This window comes from Puntigrus tetrazona, chromosome 20, assembly GCF_018831695.1.
Source record: "Puntigrus tetrazona isolate hp1 chromosome 20, ASM1883169v1, whole genome shotgun sequence".
Classification (NCBI taxonomy): Eukaryota; Metazoa; Chordata; class Actinopteri; order Cypriniformes; family Cyprinidae; genus Puntigrus; species Puntigrus tetrazona.
The window spans coordinates 20,119,624-20,146,786 of NC_056718.1; the positions used below are offsets into that span (position 1 = coordinate 20,119,624).

General features: G+C 37.1%; 1 protein-coding gene and 1 long non-coding RNA gene across 4 annotated transcripts in view; both read left to right on the forward strand.

Annotated features, from left to right (window-relative positions):
- msra (methionine sulfoxide reductase A) overlaps positions 1-27,163 on the forward strand; it is a 59,469-nt gene that overhangs the window by 11,094 nt on the left and 21,212 nt on the right. For 2 of the 3 annotated variants that reach the window (XM_043219762.1, XM_043219764.1), the window contains exons 2-3: positions 19,020-19,088; positions 21,139-21,258. In XM_043219762.1, coding sequence (XP_043075697.1) covers positions 19,020-19,088; positions 21,139-21,258 — 189 coding nt within the window. Of the gene's footprint in view, positions 1-18,857; positions 18,925-19,019; positions 19,089-21,138; positions 21,259-27,163 lie in introns of those variants that run through there. The other variant, XM_043219763.1, reaches the window with a different exon arrangement.
- On the forward strand, positions 239-6,724 carry LOC122324965. The gene is made up of 2 exons (XR_006247243.1): positions 239-3,299; positions 3,603-6,724. It is a non-coding gene; the product is annotated as an uncharacterized LOC122324965 (long non-coding RNA).

Here is a 27,163-nt window from a genome sequence, read left to right on the forward strand (position 1 = left end):
TTCATGGGCCTTGTCTTTAGATGTTCCCCCTCCTTTTGAATATCGGCTATTTCAAAGGCCCAGCCCTGCAGATCGCCAGCGTCATCCCGGCCCTGTGGCCGAGGAGTTTAAATGCAGGACGATGCTCCCATGCTGGCAATCAAACCCAGTGGAAGTTGCCCACCTGGAGCATCGCTGTCAAACTGCATAGTTGTTCACGAGCGCTATAAATAGCTTTCCAATCAGACTCGAGCCCCCTTGATGGAAATTGCTTTAAATTTGCTGGCGTATAGGTAAGTTACGTAGGAGGGGGGATGCTGAAGTGTCTTCGCAAATGCAAAGAACGTGTCGGCTGGGAACACTGGGAATTGAATTACAGGAAAGCATAATGCAATCCTTGATATCTACCTACTCTGCCTAATGAAATCAGCAGATGAAAGCACAGCTGGACCTTCTTGCAGGATATTACTGTGTGAGAAAGTGCTTAGCTGGCTGAGGGAGGGGGTGGAGAACGCAAGCACCTTTGGGAAGAGTACGTGCATGTTCTCACACCAGTGCATGTTCATTCCACTTCAAGAAAACTTGTTTTATTTATACTTTTGTTGGGCGATGGTGGGCAGCGCAAAAACGTTAGACTTGTCTAAGTTCTTTATTTTCTTTAGTTCTCATTTGTTCTTGTAGTATTGGCTAGCAGTGGATTATATAGTTGATATATGAGTATTTATAAATTATAATTAATTGTAATTTATACACTACTGGTTAAAAGTTTGGAATAATTAAGCAATTTATTTTTTATGCTTTCCAAGTCTAAAAGAGTAATAATGTGAGATAATATTACAATTTAAAATGATTGTTTTCTGTTTTAATATATTTTAAAATGTATTTTATTTCTGTGATACTTCAGTGTCACATGATTCTCTGGGTATTAATCTAATATACAGATTTGGTGATGAATAAACATTTCTTATTATTAATGTTAAAAATGTGTATTTGCTGCTTTAATTTAATTGCTGCTTTTTTTTGTAAATATTTTAAAAAAGTGGTAATGCTTTTATTTGCTGAATCTGGGTACAAAATTTCAATTATAGTATCAAAAATATTTCTGTTTCAAATCAGTGCCGTTTTAAACTTTCTATTTATTAAGAAATATTAATAAATAAAATGTTAAGCAGCAGCAACTGTTTTCAACAATAATAATCATTTATAATAATACACATATAACTGAAGGTTAGAATATGAGACGTCTTAGAAATAAATAAATGCAAAAGAAATATTATTCTAAATGTTTGAATGGTGTATTATTTTTCCATACACCTACAGCTGAAATGTATTTGCTCAAAGGCGTCATTTAATGTGTGTAAGTTTTTATGGGCTTTCGTGTAATGGTGATGGTGAATATGGCAAAATCATATTTTTCATCATATCATACTTTTCAGATTGATCGCTTTTGTTGATATGTACAGCGAGGAGTTAAATTGGGATTTTAGTGTAATGTTACCCTTTGTAAGATTTCACATGCCCATTTCTACCTCAAAAAATATACAATTACCAACACAAAACAGGAAAGAAAAAAGAACAAGAAAGTGTTTGGATCAGCAGATATGATATTGCTTATGAGGTATTTATTTGGTGTAATACTGTGGTGCAGTACAGTAAATGTAATATTATACCACAGTCTTTAGGATATTTACTACGTTTCTCCGACCGCTCAGTTTGCTGGTTATCCTTTTGGCAGATAAGAGAGTCATATATCAAAGAGATAATGGAATGTGGCGTCTTCAGCGCATCACAACGAAGGAGCGGTATCACCTTATGCAACTGACTTATGCTTTTAAGACAATTATCTTTTTAGCTCCCTTAATTGCAGGTAAAACAGCCGGCGCTGAGCTGCCCATTATTTTGGCAGAGGAAAGCAGCTGACTGCTACATGAACACATCTTTTATTCACAGTTTCAGCTGCGCCACACAATGGCAAGTAGGAGGATGAGAGAAAACATAAAAAAAACCCATTTAATCTGATTCTTTCATCTTTAGCTTACAGTAATAGCTACAAACTGAAACAATCTCGCTCTTGACTTCAAACGTGCATTTGTCTTGCTGCAGCAACATTTACACCAAACAGATCACATAAAAGTGGCCCCTTTCTTTACCAGTCGTTTTTAGGTTATGGTATGTATTTGTGGCTTCTGATTTTGATTCTTGTTAACTTCTGAGGATTGCATCTAATTTGATCTTTTTATTATGAAGGTTAAATTAGGTATTTTTGTTTATTCATTTATGAAGACCTAATGATGTTTGCATGTGCATTCTTCTGTCAAATTAATGACTCCGCTGAGAAGCACGGAGCACAACCAGTGTAGCCTGACTGAAAATTATTTCTAAGATTCTGTTCTTTTCAGACAAAAAACTTAAAATGCGATCAGCATAGTCTGACTGCCAAACAGAAATGATTCTTAATAATCAGCTATTTTTGAGTCAAAAACATGGAGCGCAACCAGGATGGTCTGACTGGAAATTATTTCTAAGAATCTGTTCTTTTAAGTCAAAAACATAGAGCGCTACCAATGTAGTCTGACTGCTAAACAGAAATTCTTCTTAAGAATCAGTTCTTTTTAGGGAGTCAAAAACATGATTCTTTTTGGTGACTTTTTAGTGCCAAACTAATTACCCTTGTGAGTTTTTTTTTTTTTTTTTGTGAATCAAAAACATGCAGTGCAACCAGCTTTGTCTGACCAAAAAACATAGATCATTAAAAATCTTAAGAATCAATTCTTTTTAGTAAGTGCCAAATCGTAGCAAGGTTAGTGCAGAAATAAACCACGTGACATCAGTGGTTCAACCATAATGTTATGAAGCTGCGAAAATCCTTGTTTTGCAGAAAAGAATACAAAATGACGACTTTGTTCAACGTTTGCTCTCATCACCCTATAGCGCCTTTTTGGGGAATATCACGTACATAAACGATGTACGCTGTTCTGTGTCACCAGCATGTTGTTTATCCTTTGATCTGAACATAAACAATGTATTCATGTACATATGTTGCATACATTGTTTACATATGTGATACTCTCCAAAATGGGTGATATAGTGTGACATGGAGAAGAACTGTTAAATAGTTATTTTTGTTTTCTTTGTGCATAAAAAGTATGCTCTTTGCTTTATAACAATACAGTTGAACTCCTTGCTCCTTGCTGCTTTCTGAGGCTTGTTGGAGCCTTGCTGTCTATGGGAGGGTGCGCAAAGCTCTTGGAATGATCAAGGATCAAAAATACCTTAATTTGTTCTCCGAAGATAAACAAACGTCTTGGAATGACATAAGGGTGAGTAATTAATGACAGAATTTTCATTTCTGGGTGAACTATGCCTTTTAAATCAGTGCAGATTCTGACCGTTTATTCATACGACAGGCGCTAGACAGATAGCTGTACGTGCGTAAAAGCTGAATATGTAGATCAAACCCACCAAATATAATCCTTCTCTTTGCGTAGTCATTAAATAATCAGCATTCAGTCCACACCAGCCTTAGTGAGTGTATTTATATGTGTTTGTTTACATCCCCAGGCTGGCATGTTAGAGAACAGTCTGTTTACTTCTAATAAGCTTTCTGTGGCCGTTCCACGCAGGCCGGGCTGTCCCTGGAGGTCCTGTCCCAAATCAGGCCCCCTGACCGGGAGAAGGATGCACGCAGGGCTGACACATGAGTGGTTGGCACATGCCAGGCTGCCTGCTGGGAATACCATCCCTCCCCGCACAGCTCTCACGCCCTCATCATCCGCTCACCCGCTCGGCCTGACCGCCTCCTCCTCTGCTCAGGCTTTTGTTGAGGAATTTTCTATTTCCTATAAAATAGTTGCCAGCTAATGGATTTTTCCTTTATTCATTGGACGTGCTGAGCGATGACTCTCTCGGCACTTCTTAAAGGTGATTTACAATTAAAGGGACTTGGGCTATTTTCTAATGATTCTTTAGCTGAGTGGGTTTTATTGCACTACTAAGCTGTGTTATTAACAAACTGCCGCTTCGACTCGTCCCTGTGGGACATGCTGAAATGCTTTGTCCTTTTCTCTGCTAGTGAATAAGGCCTTTCTCTCTCTTTTGAGGCAGTCCAAAGCTTTTACAGTGTCACGAGAGAGGGCCCTGAATAGCGTGCATTCCCGCATGCAGCCGACAAACACACTTGTGGAAAAGCGTTCCTGCACAAACACATGCCATGAAAAGAACTCTTCGTATTAATCCAGGCATAAATAAACAAACATGCATTTAGCCACATTTCTGTTTTTTCTTGCTTTCACTATCTTTCTTTGAAAGCACAACTTATTGTTAGTTGGATGTTTTTTTTTTTTTAATACAGGCGACGATCCAAGACCTTCAGTTTATTTTCAGTTGGGGAGAGGAGGCAGAAGCTTGTGCGCAAACGTTTAAGAAAAAATAATACTTAGTGTTCCAATATATCTCCTGAATTACTTGTAATAGGAAGAATTTATAGCAAAATAGCCAGTGTTTCCCAAAAATGAATGTTTTCTAAAAAAAAAAATTATCAGTGAAAAAGTATAATATTAATAATGTAAGAAAAAAACTATAATATTTAAATATGTGTTTGTGATCTTCATGTCTGAGACACTGAAAACACTGGATCACGAGCTGCTCGTGTGTAAAAGAACACAATGTTTCTTTAAAGCTTTTAGCCATTTAAGCCACAAAGTTATTTCACTTTTTTATTTTGATTAATCAGACAGCCCTACTGGAGCCCTCTTAATAGCATCTACCAATGCCTATTATTTTATTAGCTGTCACTTACAGGCATCACATAATATAATACTGTATTTACAGTAATTAACACATCATTATGAGATATGGCATGTTTTTGCTAGGTTACGGTTGAAATTCCGCTGACATGTTTGTATGGTAAACCAACTATTATTTAAAATGCCTTTTACATTAAAACCATGTGAGTCCATATGTGACTGAGTGTCTGTATCAGGCGTCAGATGCCCCTACTTTATTAAATGGATGCAATTCTCAGCGTAACATAAGAAGCTAAAGTGTTCTGAAAGTGTTATGGATCGATTTTCTCCCTTTTGAATGCTGTTTTCTCAGACAGAGCTGCATACGAAGATGTTCCACAAGTCCGCCCATGTTTTTCTCATCGGGTTATGCTAACAAGCACATTACCTCGGTGTTGAGTTCATGCAATCTCAATCTATCACTTCGTCATCATCCTTGGCTATACGTTCGACTGCAATCAACTGCTGGACTTTTCAAAAGAGCAGCGGATCTCATTCTTGAGGAGGTGGACATCTGGGAACCTATTGACCAGCTTAATGGTAGCACATTAAAAGCATCCTGGATGACATGGCCTCTCCAACACACAAGTGCCTTGTCTCCCCTTTAAGGCCTGTAATGGATAAGAGCTTGGCCAGAGTCTCATGTCAGCAATATGATTGCCTACTATTTCCTCCTTGCACAAAGAGACTAGACTCACCTCCAGACAAAGTGCTCTTAAGGTCTATATAGCCCAAACCTTCTCCATGCATCATGATAATGCAAACTAGCATTGGCGGAATTCTATCCATCCCATCCATTTCTACATGACAGCAGAACAGGGCCAGACGGTGTTAGAGTACAGTGCGAGTTGTCACTGATTTCTTCCCATGCGTAGGTTCACCCGTTTTGTCTCGCCTTTTTTTGTCTGATTATGATGTGTTGGCAGCGCTGCAGACACGCAGCCAGTATAATCAGCTAAAACAATGGGCCGTAATAGCTGAGAGCGTAGCCGCTCCTCTCATCAGCTCTCATTATAAACACAGACGCTGTGTCGCTAACGTTAGACGGCACAGACGTGGATCAAAGTGCATGTCTGATCGCAGAGAGCCATCGAGCAGGCAGTGTTTTTGCGGTATATGAGGACATCGTGCTCTGAAAGTTTATAGATGCATGTAGGCTATCGGCAGCACTTGTGGTCACTAGTGGTCAATGACACGAATGTCTGGTTGACTGGTGATGTATTCTCAATCCCCTATATGACTGCACCATGCATAAGAGCCAAGCCTAATGTTAGAATTCTGATACTTCCATAAAAGCTAATGTATGGTAACAGTTGAAAATGCAAGTTAAATGTAGTTCAGAGAGCTTGAGCTAACGTAATTCACCATTTATATAAGCAAATGCATCTAGCATTTGACCCTTTCAATTGGGTCAACTGTCATCATGGCAAAACAGTTTGAAGAGAATGTCGCTGAACAATTTAGTTAAAGCATTAGTTCACTTCTAGAGTAAAAAAAAAATCCTCATGTCATCCAATATGTCTTTCTTCAGTCGAAAAGAAATTAAGGTTTTTAAGAGAAGCATTTCAGGATTTTTTCCATTTAATGGACTTCAAAGGGACCCAATGGGTTGATGGGCCAAATTGCAATTTCAATGCAACTTCAAAGGGCTCTACATGATCCTAACAAAGGAATAAGGGTCTTATAAATATAAATATAAATATAAATGATCACCATATGTGTAGGAGGAAGCACTGATCCAGTGTTGTGAACGTGCAAAGTCAAATGGCCTTTACAAAAAAGGTAAAACAACGATTTTGGACCATTTTAAAGTTGGAGGAGAAAATGAGATGGAGTTTTTCACCCTACCCTAGCTTTTTGAACCAAAATACAAAGATGAAGAATTAACCATCCAGCATGATTACTTAATGCTTAAAGTCACGCATGCATCACAGAGCTGGTGTAAAATGAGGATTTGTTTATGTGTAAATAGTAAAAAAAAAGTGTGTGTGTGTATATATATATATATATATATATATATATATATATAAAAAAAAAAATTAAAGAAAACATCATGCCGTTAGATAAGACTCTTGGGATCATGTAGAGATTATAAAGCTGCACTGAAACTGCAATTTGTACCTATGGCTTGGCTTATTGTCTATTTATTTATTTATGATCCCTACAAAATCCGTACAATATTTTTCCATCTCGTTTCACTCAAGAATTTGTCGAAGCAGGACAGAAAATTGTTCTAGCGAAACCATTTTATGAGGTATTTAAGTATGGGCAAAGGGACTTTACATAGTGTTTTGTCGTTGTGTAAGCAAAATGTATTATTTTTAGCAGATTTCATGCAGACTGGTGTTCAAATAACTGGAAAAAGATGCCCAAGGGAGACCAAGATGGTCACCATGTGGACTGATCTGATTTAAAATGTTTTGTATGCTTACGCTGCCAGCGGATACAATGACACAGGAGGAGATGGAAGAACATAGGCGTAGGAATGTATCCAAATGCATATGAAGGATGGAGAAACTATAATATAAGGCCTTTTTCAAGTTGACTAGCATTGCAATTACACTGCAGCTGTGAGAAGACGCAGCAGTTTTCCTCTTTGAAAAGCTTCATCCAGAAATGTCGTAATGGAGTCTCATCATTCCACTGTCAGTACTCCATTAGTCTAACATTCTCGGTTTCCTTCATTTTTGTATTCTTTTCCAGGTCGTCATTCTTTTTCAAGCTGTGCCTACTCTCATTCTTTCCTCCTCATCCTCCTTTCCTTTCAACCCCTCTTCCGTCCCTCCCTCCCCCTCCCGCAATCTGTCAGTGATTGCCGCGTCTGCAGTGTCTCCTGAGTCATCAGCAGTGCTGGTGTAATGGTGTGGAACTAGCCAAGGTGAATGGTTATTACTTATTGAGCTCCTGATTGCTGGGCAGAGACTAGCACCCATTTATTAGCACTTGAGCAGCATGGGCTCAAAGTAAACCGACTTTCTCCTTATCTGTTGTTCGAATGTGTTTAATGTTAGCAGTGAAACTGTGGCAGTAGACATGTTATGGAACATTTTCTTTTTTTGTCATTTTGCCACTTGCTAAACAGACATGTGGTGCTAAAACATTAACAAACCTGAAGGGAGTGATATAGCAATGTGTATTTAGGAATTTGGCAACTCAAACAAAGAATCAACAGCCTATTAGCTAACATTAGCCATCTAGCTTAGCGGCATAACATTTAAACATGCTTCTAAGGCATATATATGTTGACTTTATACTTTTATTCAGCGAGGATGCATAAATTGATCCCAAGTGATGTTAAAGACCTTTACATTTTCACAAATGTCTGTCAAAAATCTAGTTCTTTTGAACTTTCTATTCATCAGATAATCCTGAAAATGTATTTTTAGTAATTGAATTACAGGAATTAATAATATTTTAAATAGAAAACTTATTCTAAAATGTAATAATAATTCACAATTTTTGCAGTTTTTCTGTATTTTTATTACATAAATGCTTCCTTTAATGAGCATAAGAGACATAAAAAAAAAAATCCCACAACCCCAAATCTTTGAACAGCAAACCTAAGCATGGGAATCTTTTGTCTGCAAACCAGTCAAATTTGATGTTTTCTACTTTTTTTGAAGAGGTCAAGTTAAGACCTCAGACAAATATGATAAGCCACCTATTCACAGAGCATCTACCTCAAGGCGGCACAAAAGCTTGTTTGTGGGGAGCACAAACTGAATGGGATGCAAGTTGTCTTGATAGAATCTAAGAGATATATTTGGCTCCATAGATGGCTAATTGCTCCAGTGCACTGAGTCCTTTCAAAGCCTTTTCTTTGCAACCATTGACAAAGCGGGCTCCGCAGGGCCACATTATTGTGAGGTTCCTTCTAGACAAGAGAGCAAGACCCCCCAGTCCCTTTCCCCTCTCAGCACACCCACACCTCATTTTTCACAACCCCTTAACTCAACTGATGTTGGCCATTCTCGCTTTTGTTAAGGGTGCATTTGGCCCCCGTCCACTCTTGGTGTCGTGGCTCTTAATGGGTTTCCTCGTGCATTGATCGGAGTCAAGTCCACAGGGAGGCTGCTAGACCACAGAGGGACCAAAGGGCAAGGCCTGAGGGAGCCGGAGGGACCCTTAACAAGAGGCGCAGCAGTAACAGTCTGAACTCCTGTGGCACTATCACCGCTGCATCTCGCCTGTCTCTCAAGGGCTTGTCAATCAAAGACATCCAGAATAATAGCTGCTGACTGGACATCAGTCAGACCAAGCGCCATTTGATAAATAATTTGTTATGACTGCATGGAAAATCAAATCGCTACACACTCAACCACAGAAATTGTGCTTTATTTAAATGACAAAAGGACAGAGTCTGACAGGGATGCACCTCAAATATACAATACTCCGGTTCAGCCACCTCCATTTATAAGCAGGGCTAACAATACGTTTTTCTCTGCTTGATTGCTTGGGTCAGATTTTTAACTGCACTATTTTTTATTTTATTTATTTATTTATTTTTTTAAATAAAATTAGTAGTAGTAGTAAAAATGATATTCTTATTACATATATTTTAAATTATTTACATTTAATAATAATAGTTATTAAATTTTTTTCCACGCATTTTTAAATATTTAGAAATTTTTTTTAAACATCATTTTAAATATTTACACATTAAATATTACAAACATGTTTAATGTGCACTACTATTTAAATGTAATTTATTGAATGTTATTGTAGATTATACATGTTCATGCCTTAATTTGAAGACATAAAATACATGCTCAAAAATGTAAGATGAATATTGCTTTATTTATTGTGTCTTGCTTTTACCAATCTTGGTTTGTTTTCTCAATTACTGGACATGTTCGGGGTCAGATTAATTTGTGGAAGCTCTCTTCTATCTCAGCCAGACCCATAGGCCGGAAAGCATTATTGGTTTGTTATAATTGAACAGAGTTTAACCACCTGTGCAGCTGAAGCTGTGCTTTAATGAGTGGACTGCATTTATGGCCCTGTAAAAGAAAACAAACCAACAGTCCCTGTTTCTAGAGACTCTTGACCTTGAGAAAAAGATTGTTTGAGAGGAGGCTGTTAAGCTCTTGTTGGAGTTTAAAATTACACTTTTAGGGGAAAAACGTGAAAAAAAACTAAACAAAACAAAAAAAACTGATTGTGTCCTCTGTCGACGTGTACCGGGGTCATCTTGTGGGTTCAAGGTTCTGTGACTTTTCATCACATTTAATAAACGCTTCATCTATTCCATGTGTTTTAAAACTCTATATTTTCTGAGAGAACTTGACTTCTGCAATATGTTTTTGAACCCTCCTGTGTATAAGTTATTGCTGCTGCTTGAAAATTGTGTGTAGTTTAGAGACATATACAGAGCAATAAATCAAGCATAGGCCAATAATTCAGACAGAAATGACAGTGCTGTAGTGTTGGCTTGAAGTTGTTTGATATTATTTCTTATGTGGTTGTTTCAGCACCGCTGCCTTTTTAGAATTAACTTTATCTTTCTCAATCATTAGAAATCCGTTGGCTTAACTGTATTTATTTAAATTGAAAATGCACTGAAAAAAGGTCAAATGTGCTGGTAAGCAACTATCAAAAGCTTGGTAGCTGCATGGATGCATGCATAAATGAGAAATAAGTTCATTATTATACATAATACAACTGGAAAAGTTCGATCATGCTTATACCCGGTTCTAATAATGTGAGGCCCATCAGTGGAGATCAATCTAGCATTTGTCTATTTTGAATTAAGCCTTGATGACTCTCCTGAGTGCTTGGTCCCTGCCCAAATCTTTTGTGGTGTTTGACCGCATTCTCATTTCCTATCATGGCCCCTGCTGAAGAATCAATGGAGCACAATCCCACAGAGCCTCATCTGTTTAGATGCTTGATGTCGACAAATTGGCCGACTTGATGACGTATTGTAATGGCTTCTTCAGTCCTTACCTAACGAGCCACTCTTTTCGTTATTCAAGGATATTTTGGAATTTGTAATATGACTGAATCCGCTTACATGTACGTGGTAAATATGCATGCTCCATATAAGAGGTTACATTAAATAGATCTGCACAAGCATGTGTTGTTTATTAACTGATGTCACTCTGCATGTGAAAGGATACTTGTGGCTCTATACATTGTTTGTCATGCCCATTAGCAGCCTATTAGTTAGTGTACTTATCATTTGAATTCACTTTCCTGCTTAAAAAAGTATTGTTTTAATGAAAAAATCAATCTTTAAAGAAACCAGAAATATGCTGTTTTTAAGTCACATACATTTTAATTTCCCTTGAAATTATGCATTAAAGCACATTTCAAAGCCACACTTTGACTTTTGGTATTGAGTCGTTGAGAGGTTAAATAGTTGTTGTTGTTGTTGTTGTTTTTTTTTTTTTTTTTTACAGTTCAGGTTTATGTAACATGCATTGACTAACAAAGAGCAATACATTTGTTATAGCATTTATTAATATTTGTTAGTAAAATAGAACTTTTATATATCTTTGCCCAAATACATTAAATAATATTACGGGTGTCCTGTGTTTAAATCCCAGCTTGAGGATCTTTCCCAATCCCACACCCTTCTTTTCTGTCTCCTCTAAAAGCATGCAACTTTTCAAGTGTTTATTATTTCTTAGCTTCAATAATTAAATAGAGAATACAAAATAGAGAAACAAATTTTGACCATATTCTGTTGCGGTACAGTTACAGTGTATAATTTCTCCAGTGATATTTACACTGGACTTATAATGCATACCCTAGGGAGTAAAAACAGTGGAACATGTGTGTGCATATATCAGAGCACGTGAGCAAGGGCACCAGTGCAAGGACTGAAGGTGACTGGCTTTCCAGCATGGCCTTTTTCAATCGAGATCAAGTCATTAACCTCCTACAGCAAACCAGTCAGAAGCTTTTTATATAGAATAACACTGAAAGATATAAGATACACAACTGCAAAGGGGAAAAAGTGATGAGATTTTTATTAAAAACGTATTGCTATTAAAAATATAAATACTGTGTATGAAGAGTCTAGGTAGGATGGAAACCATTAAAATGTGTATGTGTGAATTTCAAGCTAAAAGACTATTAAAACCCACACAGAATTGAGTTGGAAGAGGATTGACTGAATGAAATCAAGTCTCCCATGCATGCTGAAGTACCGCATGAAGTTTTCTGTTTGTCAGCTCACAACTAATTCAGTATCTTCTTGAGATCTTTTCTGAAAGGCTTCTTTGCTAAACTGTTTACAGAAGCCTGGGTGAAGAGGAACGGTAGCCAAGCTAATTTCACCTAATTTCTCTTAGCGTTTACCTGCTGTTTGTGTTTGCCACTCACAAGTCTCCGGCGTAGCACTCTCAGATCGTAATGGCTGTTCCCTGCATCAAGGCGCTCTCACTCCGCTAAGATAATTGCTATTATGGCTCACAATAGCCGTAATGGTGCTAACGGTCGTTGTGAAGAAATGATGCAGCTGATGACGGCCACTGGGTCTGTTATTAAAAAGAAAGGAGGCTGCTCCAATCAGCCGCAGACCGCCATTAGCCTAGCATGCCCATTCATCACTGTCACTCTGAATAGAGGCAGTCAGGATGGGGGTGGAAGGGGATGGAGAGAGACTCTGGAGGGGGAGGGGCAAGGCGAGGCACGCGCTGCCCGAGTCGTGGGGCTGTCGTCTGGCTGCGTGTGCACTCTGACTCCCAGGCCTCATGGGCCTGCTAATCTGCAGGCACGGAGGAAGCCATTGGAAGGGGGAGGAGAGGTGCGCGGCTGAGATAGCATATCGCCTTGCACACACAGCACTCGCTACAGCCTGATCCCCTCTGCACAACCATTTCCAATCGCTTTTCACAGACTCTCTTCACCACAGAATGGCGGAAAACAAAAGCGCTGAGAGCTGCACTGTGGCTGGTCCGTTTTTACATTCTCCTTTCGACACACACACACACACACACACACACACACACACACACACACACACACATATCCATCTCTGCTGGAGTGATCTTTTGAAGTTGCTTGAGCAAGCATTATTCAGTATTTCAAATCCATCTCTCATTTCTGTGTTCATTTTCCAGTTTTTCTTATTTTGTCACAGTTTTGGCTTTATATATTCATTACTTTAAGTTGTAATGACATCGAATTTTATTTTGATCAAAATGTGTGTCCAGGCATTAGCAGTCCTAACTTTTGATCAAATTTTCATTTAAAAAGTATAAACAAAAAATTAAATTTGAAATGTTTTGTACATGAAGTTATTTATTTAATCAGAAATGCAATAAAAACAGTAGTGTGAAATATTTGTTACAATTTAAAATAGTATTCAAACTTAAATTTTTTATTTATTCCTATGTTATCAAAGCTGAATTTTCAGCATCATTACTCAAGTCTTCAGTGTCGCATGATCTTTCAGAAATCACTGCAGTATGTTGTTTTGGTACTTAAGAAACATTTTTTTTCTTTCGGTGTTGAAAACAGTTTTGTGCTGCTATAATAAATGTTTTTGTGAAAAGCATGAAACATTTTTTTCAGGATTCCTTCAAAGATGAAAAATAAATTTGTTTGCTATATATATCTTTTAAAATAAAAAATGAATCCATGGTGAATAAAAGTGTTAATTTCTTTCAATTATTCCTTATTTCATTAAACTCCAAATGGTTATGTGTATATAGAAAATATTAGATATTCAGTCATAATATATGTTTACATTTGGAAGTCAATTATTTACAAGACGGTTCTTGATATTGTAAAGAACCAACATATGCCTGTGGTCACTCATTTGTGTAATATGCACAGAAAAAAAAAGAGCATCAGTGATCCGTGGTCATGTTTGAGGACTTGTCACATACTTAAAATGAAAGGCCTATGAGCTTCTGTCATGTAGTGTACGCTTGAGGCGTCAATGTTTAACTGTCATATGTCAACCATCTGATTGCAATAGCGTTCGAAGAATAGTGTTTTTGTTTGTTTGCTATTCATAGGGGAATACTATTGACTTATTACTGGCAGTCCTTTTTGGCAGCTAGTTCCACTGCTGGGACACTGCCCAAAATGTTATTGGGTGTTTGACCACATCTTCCTCCTTCATTAAAGTCACCGCAGAGTAATCAATGAGCCTCGGCCCGGAAACATTTGTCCTGGCAGTTTTTTGTCACTAGCTCTTGCCTCTCAGAAGAGCATCACGCTGACAACTTGGCATGTGCTTAACTCATTTAATAATCTGTTCATTTGAATGGGAGAAAGAACCATTCAACCAAACTATTATTACGTTATTATAAATGTTGATAACTTATTACTTTTAGGTGGTTGCTCCACTTGATAAGAGGTGATAGAGTGGAGTACTAATGTGAGTGGTGTAGTCTTCTTCAGCCAGTATTTGCTGTGGGGGTAGGGCTGGGATAGATCAATGGAGACCTGATGAAGGAAACCGAGAGCTAACATGGTTGTAAATGAGTGTAGCCATGCCTGCAGGATCTTCAAAGCAAGAGGGAGGGAATATTATGCTGCTAGTTTGAATTTTCAGCCACTGGATCACTCAATACTCTATCTATTATAGATTAATACAGCATCGCGCTGCTGTATCTAACAATCTGTCCAGATGAGAGCAGATTCAGTCGACACTGGCCTAGAAAGATCATTCGTTATATCACAAAATCAGACCCCAGATTGATCCCTGCACAGTGATGGATTTTGTGCCATCTCTCAGATCATGGAGGTTTTGAAAGATGATATTTAAAATAATTGAGCCCCTGTTGGATTACGTCAGAATGTATTTATTTGAAGTTTGAAAAAGTGTTTGCATCATAAAAAGGGAGCTTAATAAATTGCTTTATTAATTATTCCTAAATGAAATAATATATGAAATATACAGAAAGTCTGTGTGTGTATGTATTTTATTTAATAAAATGTTGATTTATGGTGATGGGGATTTTCCTTCCATTTGTTTATCCCGAATGTGCGGCAAAATGAGCTTAAAGTGACAGTACCACATGATACTGGTGATCATAAATAATGGTGACTTAAATACCGCTTAATATTTGTCTGACAGTCCAAGTTGGCTTTTCTTTAAGGAGCTCTACATATTTAATAGAATATTTATAGCTATGGTGTGCGGAGCTGAAATAGAGCAGCACTAACTCGAAGAGCGCTGCGGAGGAATGGCATTGGCTGGCAGAGAGTGCAAATGCCAGCACGGATAAAGACTTTCCTGTGATTAGCCTCATTATTCCGACAGATTTTTCGGCTTTACGAAAAGGGCTCCTAGGCAGCCTAGTTATTCATCCAAAACCCGGACAGAACAGTCTAAGAGAGCGGAAATGTTTGCTTCGGGGGTGGGACTGTCATGGCGCTGTCTTGCTTATTAGACCCCCATGCGCTCTACCGTTCTCCATCCTTATAAATGTTAGATTTACATGTCAGTGAAGTTATGGTTATTCATGAAAATGCTTTTGGGAGCCTCTCGTTTGTGGAAAACTTTTCTGTCAAAAAAAAACCTACTGAGCATAAACGAGCCGTACATATGAAGTTGTCTGTGTAAACTTTCGTCTAGAAGAACGCTTGAGGTGTGCATACGCAAAAAGAAAATGTAATTAACAAATGCATGCTTCTGTTTCCTATGCAGGTGTTTAATTATTATACGAAATCCATCTCACCAAAAGCTTGAGTGGAAATAATTCCTTTTCTCTGTTTGTCGAGAACAAGCTAATTAGCCAGCACCAAAAAGATGTTTTTGTGCTAATAATTTTCTTGGTTTTGATGAATAAATTATCTAAGCACGTCTCTGTATTCATACTTGAATTTTGATGAATTAATTTTGAGAGCCAAAAGATGTTATTTTTATTTCTTGAGCCATTAACGAAGGCCTGCCTTTTTTTCAGAAAAGCCAAAAGAGCTTGTGATCAGTGATGATTAATAAAATGTAAAGCACTATACATATATGAATTTCAATGATGTTGTGGGATGGGCGAATCAAAGGACCGGGGTGGCAGGGAATACTTTGGCACATGGCACTGGATTAACAAGGGGGGTTTAAGGAAAGATGCGGAGAGGGAGGGATGAAGAGAATGCTTCATAATACCCCCCACCCCTCCCCCTCTGTCTTTCTCCCCCCAACCTCTCCGGCTGAGAGGAAAGCGTGCCACGCTTAGATTTGAGCCATTAATATTCTGTCTCGACTCATTGTCTTTGCCTGCTGACATTTACATTTAGATTGTTTATCTGACTGTGGGGGGTGTCCGACCATTAATGAATATGCTTCTGTTGTTCCAGAAAGGCGGCAATTACCGGCTCTGCGTTAAGATAATGAAAGTAGAGAGATGTGGTAGGTGGGCATTAGCCACGGCAGAGAAAAGGCCTTGGTGTGGTTGTGCTTTTTTTACACACTGCAGTAAGGGATGAACTTGAAGAACGCGGAGGACTCTGTGCCGGTTTCCCTGTCATTCTGCAGGCAGATCTCTCCCGGTCTCTTGGTTAGATATAATGAGGGGTTCGGGCATAAACATGCAAGCTTGCTGCTTTCCTCGGCTGCTCTTCTCTATAATGCAGGTTTTAGGCCTTACTGTCAACACTTTTCACTCTTACTGGAAAAATAATTCAGTATTATAGAATATTTTTAGTTATTTAATCCTAAATTCTCTGAAGTAGAATTGTTGTTTGTTTAATTGGATATCATTTAATGTATAAAAGAGGGTGTATGTATATGTGTATGCGTGCGTGTATATGTGTACAAGAACATACAATTCTTCTCTTTTATTGGATAGATAGATATTCATATTCGTGATCATATAAAATCACATTCGTGATTTTATTTATTTTTTTCGCAAGATCTGCCTCCAAGCTCCTGTCATCTCAGCTCTCTCTGTGTGACCTCAGAACACAAACCCTGAGAGCTTTAGATTCAACATGAGGGAATGGACTGAGGTGTAACCATACACTATAGCACTGAAATACAGCTAAGGTGAGTGCTGGCCATTAGAGAGCAGGAGCGTGGTGAGAGGGTAATAGAAAGCTCTGTAGCTCAGCGTGGGCAGTGGTCTGGTCACTTCTCTCACACTGAAAGGCAAAAGTGCAGCCACGACCCAACCCTCAACTCCTTATTGCCAGTCCTTATTGTAAAGGAAGCTACTTTTTTCCCAGAATGACGCACTGCAGATCAATATCACTATTCCACTCTATGCGTATGCACTGCAGACAGGGCCTGGGAAACATATGGTGGCTGATCTGAATGGTGTGAATACTAGTTTACAGATTTTGTATATGCGCACCACTTGTGTTGTATGCAAGCGTACTGTACTGGAATATTGTATCCGATATTGCATCCCATAATGCAATGTGTACGACTTGTCCATTGCAAGTGTGACAAATGTCAACCAGTTTATTTCATTGCCCTTTCTCACATTATTTGACTGGACTAGGTATACAGGTAAAAAAAAGTTAATTATAATTGCTTTAATTAAAAACAAAACAAAAAACATACTACTTTTCAATGAATTAGTTGATGTTTCTCAGCACCTGTATATATTTTTTTGTTTGAGAATTGCATTGATTACTTCTCGAGCATATGGACCCATTGATCTATATATAACATAGACTTATATTATTATTCTCCAGTATATTATTGATCTGGACCACTTTGGTGATTCTTTTATATGGTCACAGATTCACTGTCCACACTCGCTCTTTTCTAGTGAAAAGAAAAGGCAAAAAAAATTGCAGGTTTGAAAAGGCATGAGGGTGAGAAAATGACTTTTTGTTTGGGTAAAATATCCCTTTAAAACATAATCCTAATTCTTTTACAGTTATCACACACACAGTATTTTGTCTTTTTTTTGTCAATTTATCTTGAATTAAGAGACTACGTGGAATTTTTGTTCAGTGTACTGAATGGTGTAAGAGAGTGTTGAGCGGTTGAAACAGATCAGCACCGACAGACTGAATGTTAAAGTGATTTAATGAAGTCTGTTCTAATGCTTCTCTTCAGTCCACTTACACAGATTAGATTAGAGCTGTGGCCTCCACAGAAAGCCTCTCTTTCACTGCATTGTTCAAGTGCCATTTTAATTCTAAAATGGAAAGGTTTACTGTGCCAAAAGAAGATTTTCATTCCGTTTCACCTAGGATTTTTATTTTAATTATTTATCACAGCCGCGTTTCAGCAAGCCTTGTGTAAAACACAACTGCCTTTGGATGCGAACACATTTTATAGCTAAGTCACTAAAGGAGTATATGACTATAACATAAAATAAAATAGAGCCAGTATAGGACTGTTCATTCATTCTGTTTATTTACGTATTCGCAGAAAAAGATCAATGGATGGAACTTTTTTTTTTTCAGTCTGTTTATTCATTTAATTTATGCACTTATTTATTTATTTAAAACTAGTCAATAATGGGCTGAGGATTTTTTTTTTTTTTTTTTTTTTTTTGTGAGATTTCACAGAAAAAAAAATCTGTAATGGACTGGACATTGTTAAACAAGGAAAAAAGAGCCAATAATGGACTGAGCATTTATTCATTTAACAGAATCGACAATGGACTGAATATTTATTTATTTAACAGGAAAATATTTAATAATTGGTTGCACATATATTTATTTAACATTTATTTTGAGAACCCAAACCACGTGGAGCATAATTAACTTAGCATTTAAAGCTTTTCCCATAATTCAAACTCAAAGTGGTTTAACCACCCGTTTGCAAAGAGTGATGCAGTGAACTGCTGCATGGCATGTAGGTCTGCCATCCGTCTGGCTGTATTGGCATGCCCTGCTTCCATGGCAACATACTCATACAGTACGTGCATGTCGAAGCTCCGGCATGGCTGCGCCCAGATGTTGAACTCGGTGACCTCCATTTATTCTAATCCACGCAACGGTTTTTCATGCCTCAGCCCATCTGTATCCCTGTCACATGTTAAAACGTCGCATTGACATACATTAATCCGGCCAGGTGTCGTTCCCCTCCCCTCTGCAAAATCCACAACGCGTTGGAAAAAAAGACCGCCATTCGACCTTCCTTGATAAAATGACTCGTTCGACCTTTCCTATGTCCTTTTTCTGTCTTCCTTGTGCTGCTAAAGTGAAAGATAAAGGAATCAACCCAAAACTTAAGGGCTGAACTTAATGAGCTGCGTAGGAATAGAGCCACTGTCCTCCTGGGAGTTTCTTTCCTACAGTGAGTTGTGTTGAGAAGAGCACATTATGAAATCCTGTTGACATTGTGTTGATTTATAAGGGCATTCTCTCCATTGTTTCCCCTGTGTCCTGCAGCTAAGCACGACGTGAATGGTAACAGGACAGTGCCACCGTTCCCAGAGGGATTGCAGATGGTCTTATTCGGTAAGTGATCCGAGCCGAGAGATGTGTGTGTGTGTGTGTGTGTGTGTGTGTGTGTCATCGGTGTGGGGGTAGCTCCAGCTAAGACGACTGGCAGTGGAAGGTAATTAGTCCCCCCTCGTTCACCCCTTCATCCCCTCGAAGAAGTGCAAAACCAAAACTGCAAAAGGACGAGGAAAATAAAGAGGAGGGGTGTGCGATTAATTGCACACTGCTGATTAGGATCTCTTTAATAAATGCATTTGTTCAGCTTCCTTTTTTTCCTTATTTAGGCCTCAAACTGTGTAATTCATCATGGCAGACAGGAATTAAATGGCTGTTTTATCACAGGGCCTTGTATACAAATAAAATAATATTCAACGTATGTATGCGGCTTCGCAAATCACAGCCCCCCTGCTGAGAGCGATGAAAGGTAACTCTTACCTTTGACTCTATGAAAATGTTCCTTTTCTTCCCTGAAGACGGTACGCGCAGCACTCACCCTCATTTACTGAATATTGACGTCCCCCGTGTGAAAGCGTCATCTTATAGTCTTGCCGTTCGGAGGTCCCAGTGGGCCGCTGTTATTGAGCTCCAGATTCTAGATTCTCCATTATGTGCCTTATGCTCACTTTTTCACAGCAGCTTGTAAATCAGAAAAATCTAGTCAAGCCGACAGTCATGTACGTGTTTTTTTTTAAACAATTGAATTACTTTTCACCCATGGGACACTGTGGTAGATAACGTTATACTAGTTACCCTCTAATTTATTTTTACTGTTATAGAGGGGAAAGTATTATTTGGTAATAAACGCTTACAGCGGGTGTTAGTTTTATGAAGGTTGATATGTTTTTATTGGCCTTGAGTAAATGCGTGATGGAGGAGTCTTTAGTTTTATGGGATTGTAAATTCATAGCTAAAATAGGGGGCTTTGAATTTCAGGGGTTGATTTAACACCAGAGGGAAAGTGCTAGAGGAGACTCGGTCCCAGCAGAATTAACGAAAACATGCAGCAAAGAGAATTCGGTGAGGAAAAGTCGGATAAAAATTGAAACAAAGTTTGGGGTTGGTAATAATTACTTTTTTCTTTTTCTCACAAAGCTGCATTTATTTGATAAAAAAAATTTGATTTAATGTTTTATATATATATATATATTTCTCTGATGCAAAGCCATTACTCTTCAGTGTTGGATGATCCTTTAGAAATCATTCTAATAGGCTGATTTGTTTATATCCTTTATGCTTTAAATGGAATAATGAATTTAAAATTAAATAATCTTACCAATCCATACTTTTAAATGGCAATGCACATTGCAGAATCTTGGAGACTGTAATTGTAAGGTAATAGTTATATAAAAAAGTTAAATTCTGTCATTATTTAGTCACCCTCATGCCATTTCAATCCTGTATGCTGTTATTATTTATTTATTTAATTATTATTTGCCTGATATTTTACACGTTTAGAATTTGTTTTTTTCTTTCTGTGAAGCATAAATAACAAAAAACATCCAAAACTGCCTAAACTATGACTCATGCACTAAATTCCAAGGCTTCTAAAGCCTTACAATAGCATTTTTTTGAGGAAAAGGAAGTTATGTGGACCACATCTATATTCCTTTTGTCATTTTGAGCTCGAAAGCTCCATGGTCACACTAAACTACTGTGCTACGGCAAAAAAACACAAAACAATTATTGGAAATCAACAACAACAGCCAAAACAACATATATAAAGAAACATACGTGGATAAGTAAATAGTGACCGAAAATTGCCTTTTATTTTAATGTATGCCATAGGAAACTGTCAGATCAACAGCAATTGAATAAATTGCTTATTTGTGTTCAACAGTAGTGCTGCTCCAAAGTCATGGGTTTGATTTTTCCATGCAATGCTTGAAATGTATGTGCACTTTGCAGTTCAAGTACATGTTTACATTTCCAGAAAATGTGTACATTTTCTCATCTACTATGCCAGCACTTGAAATATGATGCTTTTAAAATCAACGTTTCTCAGTTATAGAGCAGTTATGGTCTGTAGACCTATATAAAGAATATTAATTTTCTCCTTTTAACACAGGCATGGGCTGTTTTTGGGGAGCGGAGAGGAAGTTCTGGAGGCAAAATGGGGTCTATTCCACTCAAGTGGGCTACTCTGGTGGTTACACGCCGAACCCCACCTATGAAGAGGTGTGCACAGGTAAGTGATCCTTGAATAACTGAACACCCCTTCCAAGCTTTCAGTAGCTTATTGTCTTCTTTTGTTCTCCGTCTGTGGAGCTCCAGCCACATAAAGAATATGCAAATAATTTGAGCATCATAAATAATGCACATACTGTACTGGTGTACCAGTCGAAATGTAAAATATACACGTATAGCAGCAAATAATCAAGAGGTGCAATACAACAGGCAGATTTGGTGTGACAGACACAGAAATGGTGGTTAATGTGGCAGTCTGAAACATTGGTAAGTAGAAAGGAAACTGGGATGCTTGAGAAATATCAAGGACTGAAGGAGGAATTAGAAACAAGGAGGGACGTTAAAGCCAGGGTAAATCCAGTGGTGATAGGAGGCTCTTGGGACACTGACACTTAAGCTGGAAGAAAAGCAGCAGAGATCTCTATCGAGAGGAGAGTAATTACAAGCATCGTAAGAAGATACTGAGCTGAATTCTCATGCTTTGAAACCACTTGCAGAGAGAACTTTGTCTGTCTGTCTGTCTATCTGTCTAAGAAGAAAAAATTTAATTGGAAAGCAATAATCAGAATTCTGTAAAGAATTCCTACATTGATTACAGTCTTGTTCTTTTTGTAACATCTGTAGGCGTCCAGATGGAATTCATATATGCTTATATCTAAAATGATAACACATCTTGCTGATATAGCATTAATCTGGTAACTGGCTAATATACCAATACAAAATAACACATGCTCATACTTTTGAGGTTTGCGCATCCAAAAATCTGCATGAAGCTTCTACCCAAATGAAATAATCAAGATGGGAGTTTTTGACATGGGTGGATTTGCCTTAGCTATGCCAGATGTTGGCCTATTATTATTAACTTTTTTTTTTTTTTTTTTTTTTTAGATCCTGAGCCTCTCCTTCCTTATCCTGGATTTAGGATTTAGTATATTAGGATTTTCCTTTAAAAATAAGAGAGGAAAACAGAATATGAATACAGTAATCCAAAATGTTGGCATATTCACTGCCAGTAAAAATGATCTTTTAATTTATTTCATTTTACCTTAAATTGATCAAAGATGATAGTAAAATGCTTTTACATTGTTCCAAGAATAATCAATTTCAAATAAATATTCATCTAAGAATTAAAAAAATATATATATAATGGTTTTACTTCAACATGTTTTCATCAATGATAATAATAAATGTTTCTTGAGCAAATGACACTGATAACTAGAAAAAAATGTTGCTGAAAACTCAGCTTTGCATCACAGAAATAAATTATATATATATTTATATATTCATATATTTGTATATTTATGAGAGAGAGAGGGAAAGAGTTATATTAAATAGTAATATGTCATAATAATAATATTTTTTTAAATTGTATTCAAACTATAAAGTTTTGCAAATATTTTCTAAAACACTAGTAGTAGAGGACAATGTTAGAAATTCTTGTTTTTGAAAACAAAACGGAGTAAACCACTTCTGCGTTCTTTCTCCTGACATATTTAGCGTAGCAAAAGGAGAAGTTTTTCTCAGTTCAAACTCAAGTTTTCCTCAGCCTAGAAGAGCATGACAGGCCTGGGCTTTGATCTCCCAAGTTTTCCCTGTATGCTGCTTTTGCGCAAGTTCAGTCACAACGATTTCCCATCAAATGAATTTGCTTTAATGGCCTCTCACGGAGCATGCTTAGCCATTCCTTATTCCAAAGTTTGGACGGCATGAACGCAAACATGCATATCACCGCAGGGCATTTATATTTAAATTCCCTCTTTTTTCTTAGAAACCGTACGTTTTCAGAATCATAGCTGTTGTATAGCCGGGTGTGATGATTCAGCAGGTGGTCCTTCGCTACGAGCAGAACTGGTATATACTGTGCGGGGTGCTGAAAACTCACAGGGAGCTGTCCATTGCTTGGTGCTGAAATGAATGCTGGTGCTGAAATGGTTGGCAACACTCCGTGCTCCGTACAGGGTTTGAATGCTGACATCCTTTTGAAACGAGTAACAGGATTTCAGAAGAAACGGGAAGATAAGACCGGTGTGCTCCTAGATATGATCTATAATTGTGTGCAAATGAACAGCTTCTTTTTTTCAGTAAGGTCTGTTTCAAGATCTGCTGAGCTGCATTGCTTCCTCCATAGGTGACTAAACGCACTAAATAGGCAGAAACTCATACAAATAGTGCTCAGACAAGCTTTTTTCATATATTAATTTAAAAAGTTTTATCTAGTAATTTTTATTGTTGAATGAATTATATTTAATTCTCCAGTCTTTTTACTTTATTTGTCATTTTTTGTGTTTTGGCAGTGCATTACCGGATTATTTTTATAAATATTTTTGTAGTACATTCGGGGTCTTAAAATGTAGGTTCGGGAATGGAGTGATAGAATCATACGCAGGATTTTACTTGTGTGTGTGTGTGTGTGTGTGTGTGTGTGTGTGTGAGGGGGAGGGGAAGCGCTATGATCCTTAAATGCTCTCTCGCTTTGTCTATGCACTCATTCGTTCTCTCCTCTTTCTGTGTTAATCTCAGTCCTGTCTGCACAAGAGCTTGTGTCAACAGGGGATTAAAGGGTACAGACATGTCCGCCAAGCAGAAACATGCGCTAAAGATAAAGCCACCAACGCAAATAATAGAAATAGAAAATAGCATCTTATGGGGGATTTTAGAAAATGTGTGGCATTTTTGCCCAAGTTTATTGGTAAAGTGCTTTTCATAATATATATTGTTTTAAAGCAGCTATACATAAAATGCTTGTTTTAATTAGGAAAACCACAACACCAAACGTCAACTATGAATAGCTGATTGAACATTTACAGTGTTACTATAGACATTTGTTTCTATATATATATATTTTGGTGTTTTCTTCTAAACTTCTCCATGCTGTATTATTTTGTTAAAAATACATTTTATAAATATTATTTATTTAATAATTTTTTTTCTCTCTCTCTATATATATAATATTATAAAGTCTGTGTATGCATATATATGCCTATATAGATTTTTTTGTGTGTTTTAAAAGGGAGGACTCTTTTATTGTATTTAAAAAATACAGTAAAAAAAAACAATAAATATATATTTTTTAATTTTACTATTTAAAATGTATTATCCTTTTGATGGAATGTTCAGTAGCAATTATTAAAATTTTTAGTGTCACAAGATCTTTTAGAAATCATTTTAGTATGCTTATTAATACATTTATTTTTCTTGTTTTTCTCCACTATTCACCGATGAATGTAAAGTTTAAAAGATATTTTTAAAGTTGATCTATGCACATTTATTTTTATTTCATTTAATTCTAAATGTCTTTGCTGTCAGTTTGAATCAATTTGATGCATCCTTGCTGAATCAAAGCATGACTTTTTAAAAATCATACCGACCCCTTTTTTGAACAGTAATGCGTGTCTGTCTATATATAGTACCATTTTATTATTTTCTAAACGATCCATTTGAAGGCATAATTATATTCTAAAAGATATTCAAATATGTTGGTTTAGCTTGAGTTAGCACAGTGCATACAATTTAAAAGCCATCTTAAACCCTGTCTATAGTATGCATTTTCACCATTTTGCGATGCACAACTAGAGCTGCATAAAAGAGATTACACGAGAGGATGGTGTGCTTGTGCCTTTGCAGTGTCTCACATAACCATTATCTCTGAATTTCAGTGGATTGTAGTTTTCACTTCTCCCACTTGTATTGATGGGTCTGTAAAAGGCACTTCCCTTGACACCTACTTGCATCACATCTGTACCTTCGCTTAGATGGTACGCCGGTCTCAAGCTGCAGCAAATATGGCCGCCTGCGGTCGACCTTCAGCTCGTCTAGAACGGCACAGCCTGGCGAGGGGGTGGGTGAGGGGATTACTCCAAAAAAAATTGGGGTTGAGAAAAAGGATTTGAGCTGGGAGATGGGAAGAAAAAGAGGCGAGATGCTTCAAAGAGGAAATGAAGAAGGGAAGAAATCCGAGCAGAGGGAGAGGAAGAGAAATTGAGAGGGAGGGAGGTTTGGATGAATGTAAAGAGAGGAGTGGGAAGTGTAGGAACAGGTTCAGTGGGTTCATTACTCTTCCATAAGCCAACATGCATAACGCAGTTCGAGGATAATGCTGTGGGCTCTTATGCCTCCATTAGAACGCCATTGTCTTAACGCCGCATGCACGAACATTTGCATAAAATACTGACAAAAGGTTACAACGAGTGCAGAAAATGTACATTTTTGCTTTCGTTTTCTGTGGCAGTCATTTTTGAACTGCACGAGTCTCTCTAAAAAAAACAAAAAAAGACGGTCAAATGTGTGATCAAAGAAAAAAGATCAAACTGTGACATTGAGCATTTGACTAACCTGTGTATTTTCCATTTTTGATTTTGAATATGTTGAATATATTCTTGAAATGTTAGTCAATTGTTGAGTGTTTTTTTTCATGTTCATGGATAATGTTTTTTCAGTTAATTTTTTTTTTTTTTAGTAAATCAAGCTAAAACATATCGATAATAAATATGAATATATTATTTAACTTTTTAGTTTATTTTAAGAAATGTTTTGTATGGTTTTAGTTTTGTTAGTGTATATATAATATTATACACACACTTATTTAATTCATTAATTTATTTAGACTAAAGTTAGGTTATATTTGGTTTTATGTTGTGTGGCATTATTTTTCTTTAAGATTATGTTGTTCACAGACAACAAACGTATTTTGATACCGTTCAGCCTGGGCCTAGGTTTAATTTCGGGTGTATGCAGAGCTGTCGTCAGTGAGGGAACATCTGGGAACACTGTGACAAGCGGGCCACTAAATGCATTTTTACAATGCTGAGTGTATAGGAATGAATTGAAGCGACAGCCCTGGGTGTATGGGCAATGGCACGGCTTTGGTTTTCCATATCTGAGCTCTGATAATGTTACTACCCCTCTGCCGTCTTGCCTGGTAATGAAAATAACCCCACAGGTTAGTCCTTTATTACTTTTTTAATATCAAAGCAATATAGATTTACTGGAGATAACGTAGAGGACGTCCCCCCATAAGACTGAAGCAGAGATTATTAAGCAGACTTCTTTGGTAATAAATTAATGATGGGAGATATGGAATTAGGACCTGAGTTTTTCAGTTTTAGGGTTCTAGTCTCAGCTGGTTCGTGTTCTGTGATTCATTTGCAACGTGTTGCTCACAGTTTAAATATAGATTATAGATAAAGGTACAGTATAAAAAGCTAAAAAATTATTTAAACCAAGAAAAATTGATTCATAGTAAACACACATGAAAAATATTAGTTTTTTAAAATAAAAATGTGTTATTTAAAATATATACAGCAAAAAATATTTTATTTATATTGTGAATTAATAGTGATATTGTGAAATATTAGAATAAGAAATCATACATTTTTTTGTGTATAGTAAGTTTATTTGAAATAGAATTTCATTTTAAAATTATTACTGTTGCTTTTAATCAATATGTGTTCTTTTTGAATAAAAATCATACATCAGTTTCTTTTATAATATTGATATAATTTATTTACTGACTAATTGCAAACCACAAACAAGCTAAATGTCAAAAATATATCTGCAATGTATTTTTTCTTAAGCGCAAACAGCATTCAGAATCATTCTTGAAGACTGTGCCATGCAAATTAAAAGTTGCACAATTTTTTTGTGTAGTGCCATTTCCTTTATAGCATTATTACTGGGCTCTAAAACAATGCAGACAATGAGTAGAAATAAACAACACTATCAGCCGGTGCAGTGAATTCCTCCATTGTGTTTTTAAATTCTTCAACAGGCCTTACTGCATTTGAAAGTAATTGTCTTAATACTTTGATAAAACTTCAATGGCTTCTGTAGCACAAGACCCCCTCAAAAAAACGTGCAGTTTTGCTTAGTGCTTGTTTTAATGACGTTGAAAAAGAAAGGGCCTCAGC